General features: G+C 42.5%; 1 protein-coding gene across 1 annotated transcript in view; it reads right to left on the bottom strand.

The window, feature by feature from the left end:
* LOC311287875 (butyrophilin subfamily 1 member A1-like) overlaps window positions 1-6000 on the bottom strand; it is a 43427-nt gene continuing 37427 nt past the window's right edge. The window contains exons 10-12 of the mRNA XM_084404985.1: window positions 2729-2767; window positions 2092-2133; window positions 1-1969 (exon numbers count right to left, since the gene is read on the bottom strand). Coding sequence (XP_084261111.1) covers window positions 1380-1969; window positions 2092-2133; window positions 2729-2767 — 671 coding nt within the window. The 3' untranslated portion in view covers window positions 1-1379. The remainder of the gene's footprint in view (window positions 1970-2091; window positions 2134-2728; window positions 2768-6000) is intronic.

The following is a 6000-nucleotide window of genomic DNA, read 5'->3' as shown; positions in this document are numbered from 1 at the left end:
GTCGTTTCAAGTGTTTAATAATCCACTTCGAAGGCAATCCATACAGGCAGGCAAACAAAACAACCTCTAACATAGACCGTGACCAGACGAAGAGTGACTTTCAGTGTACAACTTCTAAAGCAAACACAAACGAGATGATAATCAAACACAGCTGAAACACAGAACTCATAATGACGGTAACCAAGGAGACAAACGAGTGGCGGGAAAATAGAGCAAAAGGGAAACAGGAAAACAAACTAACAGTCCGTGATAATGAGACTGAGAATAAGTGACTGTGACAGTTGTATTTTGATTCTGAGAATATTTACAACTACAAGAAATTATTATTTTTTATATTGATGCAGTTGTGTCTTTCGTTTTCATTCGCCCTCAGCCATCTGTATCAGACTTTACATTTCAGATCATTGTGTTTTTTATTAAATGAACACAAACATCAATCATTGTGCATTTCAATATTAGTTACAGTGTTTTATAAAAGAAAAGTAAGAGCCCAAAGTACAACGATCATCTGTTAAATATCAAAAGTATTTGGTCAAGGCACCGTTAGACATTTTATCAAACATTTTAGACATCATGTTTCTCCATCAATATACAGTAAAAAAGTACTAATATTTTTGAGCGTCATGTTTTGTGACCCTTGATCTTAAAGTCATGAAGACTTTTATTCCTCCTGTGAGACTGAAGATTTACATTTATTCATTATCAGACGCTTTTATCAGTGACTTACAAATGAGGAACAAGCAGTTTGTCGTAAGAGCCAACAATATTCATAATACACAAGTTTAGAGTCGGACCACAGATTAATACACAGGTTAGGGAAATTAAATGCAGGGAAGTATAAAGTATAGTTATAGTAAGTTCATGTGTTTCTGGTTGTGTGTTAGTAACAGAGAGGATGAAGAACTCTTTAATATGTGAAGACTGTAATAACTCACTTCATCATCTCTGTTTTCAGACACTAGATGAATGTGGGAAAGAAGTTGAGTTTGCAATCCCAGCTTACATCTGGACTGTCTCTCTTCTATTGGTGTGATTGTTGTTTTCTATGGCTGATACTGTTGGTTCATGTTGAGTTTTCTGTTCTGCAGTTCAGTCAGTATCAGAGCAAGACGAGATCCCTGAATCAGTCAGATCAAGAGTGTCTCGAGCTGTAATAGTGTTGCTGTGAGCAGCAAATGTGCAGCACTTGATCTGATGATGTTAGGGGATTATTGTAATAATATTGCTTCATCTAAAGCTGTCGTACCTTAAAGACTGAACTGATGCTGCTGTATTCAAGCTGTACATTTTATTTTTCAGTATTCATGATCTCTCAAACCATGAGCTTCAGCTTCACTTTATTCATATTCGTTTTTCTTGCTAAACACTGGATTGGTCAGTCAAGCGTCTGAGCTGTTACTCAGTAAAGGTGCACTGGACTCTACAGCTGATTCTACAGGTTCTGGACAATCCAGAATTTCTAGCGGACTCTGTTCTCCTACACCTGGATTAAACAGTGGAACGACTGATCCAGTGAATCTGATCCTCATGGTCAGCAGATGTTTCCTCTCTTTGACATTGTAAAATGACAGCTGACCGTCATCATAATCTAACAGAACTCCCAGTTGTTCAGGTCTCGCCATCAGTGAGAGTTTAACTGGTGAATCAGAGTTGGTGAAAAAGCCATTAGGACCGTCTGAACACAAGAACCAGTAACCGCTTGATGCAGTAAAAGCAGATCTGAATAAGTTAAGATCTCTATATTCCTCCACACCAATTAACCAGTAGTTTTTAGGAGGTGTATCTTGTACCGCCAAATCAACCTCCCAATAGTGACGTCCAGATGTAAATCTCTGAGCTCCAAATGCACGTAATTGATATGGAAATCCCTCTCCAGTGTGATTATATTCTGGAGCATTTCTCACTATCTTACGGTCCTTAGTGATCATCAGATCTGGATGTGAACGCTCAGGATCAATAATGATCTGAACTGTGAAGAAAACAATGCAACAATTATTAATACACTTCAAGCTGTGTGAGATGATATTTACAAATATGTGCATATATGACTAAAGATGATGAAATATATATATAACTGAGATGATGTCATACCTGCATGTTTCCTCAGTTCTTCTATATTTGTGTCTCCCACAACTAAAATGAAAAATAATGTGAGACTTTAGAGAAAGAAATCTACTCCTGTATCTGTATCATCAATATATAACAGAAATTATTAGTTTTTATCAACTTTTATGAATGGTTTATTCCCCATAATGAAGTTGTATATTTGATTATGTTTCTGCAACACTTTGTAAAATATACAGCGGAGTCCAAAAGTCAAAAGACAATCTGGGATACAACACTTCTACTCTCGGAAATAAAATTTTGAATCACAATACGTGTGTGTGTGTGAGTGAGTGTGTTGCTGTATGTGTGAGAGTGTGTATGTGTGTGTGTGAGAGTGTGTGTGAGTTTGTTTGTGTGTGTGTGTGTGTGTGTGTGTGTGTGAGAGAGAGAGAGAGTGTGTGTGTGTGTGTGTGTGTGTGTGTGTGTGTGTGTGTGTGTGTGTGTGTGTGTGTGTGTGTGAATAGGTCAGTCCTAAACTCAGTGTTTTGAGAGTCACCAAACCTGTAATATTAATGTTTTCTTCTGCTACAACATGAATGTTAATGTTTATTTGATGATTAGTGCGTCACTTCAGCGGTTTCAGTTCTTATAAAATATATCAAAGAACAACATCTTCAAGTACCTTCTTTAGTCAGTTTCTCCGTAGATTCATCGTCACAAACTAAAATGAGAGAAAATGTGATTGGAGGGATTAATTATCATTCAGCTTCCACAAATACTCCAGACACTATAAACCTCAATAACTCCTTTAACTCTTTCAGGCAGAATCTCTTTTATATATTAACTTGTATTGTTGTCAGTTACGCTTCTTAGGCTCAGGGTCAAAGGTCATTCTAGCCTCATAAAAACACCACACTGCTCTTCGTGTTCATCCGTTCATCCAGGAATTACTTTAGTTGTGTCAGTCTTTCAAGACATTCAGATCAGACTGGTTTGAAATGATGATGTTCTTAATTATCAATTATATCTTCAAATAAGAAATGAAAAGTGCTGTATCAGTGTTTGCTGAGGTTATGAATTCTACAGTCATAAACTGAATGATTTTCATCACATCTGCCTCTTGATTTGGTGTTTCTCTGAATGCACTGTGGCTTTAATGTGCAACCCCATCATTTATCTTATCAAATCAAAATGTTTTAGAATGGTATGATTATATTTATAGATTGTGAAAATGTAAACATTTCAACTATGAACTCTGAAGCAATCCTGTTTCTGGAGATCTTCCTGCAGAGTTCAGTTCCAGCCTACACACGGTCAGGGCCGGAGCGAGGGCATGGCTTCTGTGTTTTTTTCAAAAGACCTGAAACTCTAGGTCCCCTTTCAAAAGGGAACTCAAACCCTAGGGATCGCTATAGGGGAATGCCTTGGCCGCGACCAGTGTCTGAAGTGAAAATCTAAACATGACAGTGAACTTGACATTGGCAGGCGGCAGCCTATGACGTCACTACAGGTGAGACCTAGAGTATGAAAGGACTCAGAGTCCACCCCGATCGGCAGCTCCCAAGCCCCCCACAGACTGGAAGCTTGAGCCCATGCCCAGGGAAGGGAAAGCAGTGCCCACCATCGCCCCGGAGCCGAAGCACAACAGAGAGTCTGACCAGGGGTGTGAGCCGGGATCATCATCCATTGTCGTGGGAGTCCTCGTGGAGTTTGAGGGAATGGAAGCAAGCCCAGCCCACCCTCCCGCTACTGAGTGTGAGTACCAGCTGGACTTGGAGAGAGGAATACCGGTGTGGAGAAAGGAATTCCTTATGTCCCCTGATAGTGCCAGAATGTACATCCATTTCAGTCCTGCTGACCCCACCCAGCCTCCCTCTCCCAACACATCTACATGCCAGAGTCCTGCATGGGTCCGATTTTGTAAATCCGCACCCGCCCGTACCCGCAGTGCTTAAAGCCGCATCTGACCTGTTTTCCGACAGCAGCACTAATTAAAATCCGCACCCGACCCGACCCGCTTAAAATAGAACCGACCAACCAACCCGCATAAAATCAGTTTAGACTATCACATTATAGACACACTTACAAAAATGTTTATTGCCAGGTCATACAGAAGTTATTACACGACAATTAACACAAGGACAACTTCAGCCGAAGCTGTCAAAAGGCCGATACATGAAGAACATGGCTAACATTACCACAAAACTGAGTAGCCTTGTAACATTTTACCAATCGAACAGATGTGGCTACAACACTATGGGCCCTATCTTGCACCCAGCACAATTGACTTTGTACACCGACGCATGTATCATTCCTATTTTGCACCCGCGCACAGCGGACTTTTCCCTCGACAGACGCACGTCGGTAAGTTAGGAAATACATCTGCCCTCCCCGGGGCGGTTCAGCGCAAAGAGGAGGCGTGTTCTGGCGCAAATGTTCCCTGATGCTATTTTGCAGGTTTAGAAAACAATTCAGCCACTGACCAGGAAAAACCTTGTCTAAAGTCAGTGGCGCCTTGCGCATGTTATTCATATGCTATTTTAAAGGCGCATGCTTGGCCATAATCAATGTAGCGTGTGCACAACGCCATACACTTTGATTCTCTTATCTACACAGAAGCAGCAGTTTTCATTTTTGCAAATCATACATTATTACAAGGAAAAATATTAGGTTTTGTAGGTCTTGATAAGCCTAGGGCTTCTACCTATCCCTTTTCGAACAGTGTGATTATTATGCAAAAAAAAAAAAATTGTTTTGTTTTTCTTGTTCTTGTTTTTGTTTTATTTTTATTGATGGATATTTCATGTGTTGCTGTCTTAGGTTAATTTATTTTTTAATTGTTCGAAATAAAGATTTCATTCATTCATTCATATTAACACACAAGGGAAATCATTGTTGTGTCCATGAAGATGTGAAAAAATAGGCATAAATCTAGCTTACACATTTACCCAAATTATCATACGCCTGTTTAACCGAAGCTAATTTGGGTGGGTTTCTCCCATCCCCATACAATGTAACTTCTCTGTGTTCTCTTACGAGAGGTCTCTCATACTGCGTAATATCTTACGCTAGGGGAAAATCTCTTTTCCTCGAGATACTGAAGCCAAAAATTATCCTTAATTTTGAAATAATGTAAAACGCGTTGCGGCAGCATGCAGACATAGGCAAGACGGCTCGCGCGCCTATTGGCTGCCCTGCGGCAACTGCAGCAGCCTATCAAGAGAGGCCCTTCGTGACGTCAGAACCAATGGGGACGCTTCGCGCCCACTGTGTCACGTCCCGCCGAAACGGGCGTGGCTTGGGCCTATAAATACAGCTCGACAGGCTGGTAGAATCTGATTTTTCATCTCTTCAGCGGAGCTCACGCATCGCTGAATCCTGAGAGGAAGAAGCCGCGCCATCTGAGAAAGCCTTCTGCGGGACGAGCCTTTGCATCTGAAGCCGCTGGCCGACAACTCGCCGCCTTCAGTCGCCGTTCCTGCTACGCTATCCGGCGTGTATATCCTTTTCTCTGCTAGTGTGTGTTCGCCGCTGCGACTCACACTCTCTGCTAAAAGAGCCAAGCGTCTTTGTAAAGATGTTTCGTACCTTCTGTGGCTCGTGTCGAGCCCCACTCAGAGACGGGGACCGCCATGTCATCTGCGCTTCCTGCCTGGGTGAGGATCACGCAGCTCTCGCGCTCGCTGATGGCGGCTGCCCTCACTGCGAGCTGATGCCCATGGTGACTCTGAGGATTCGCCTGGCATCTTTCGCCGAGACTGCACCTCCGCCCGCTGCGGTGCCGCGCCGTAAAAGCGCCGTGCTCAGCGGGTCCCGGAACCTCCTCCAACCAGCAAAAGCTCGCCGGTTCGCCCGCCAGCTTTGCCCGAGTCTCTCACTGACGGACAGCGGCCGCAGTCTGCTGCCGCTTCCGTCATGAATGACGATGAAGAAGCCGCGTCTATGTGGATGGAT

The sequence above is a fragment of the Rutilus rutilus genome (genome assembly GCF_951802725.1).
Source record: "Rutilus rutilus genome assembly, chromosome: 3".
Classification (NCBI taxonomy): domain Eukaryota; kingdom Metazoa; phylum Chordata; class Actinopteri; order Cypriniformes; family Leuciscidae; genus Rutilus; species Rutilus rutilus.
This window is presented reverse-complemented; position numbering and strand designations above follow the sequence as displayed.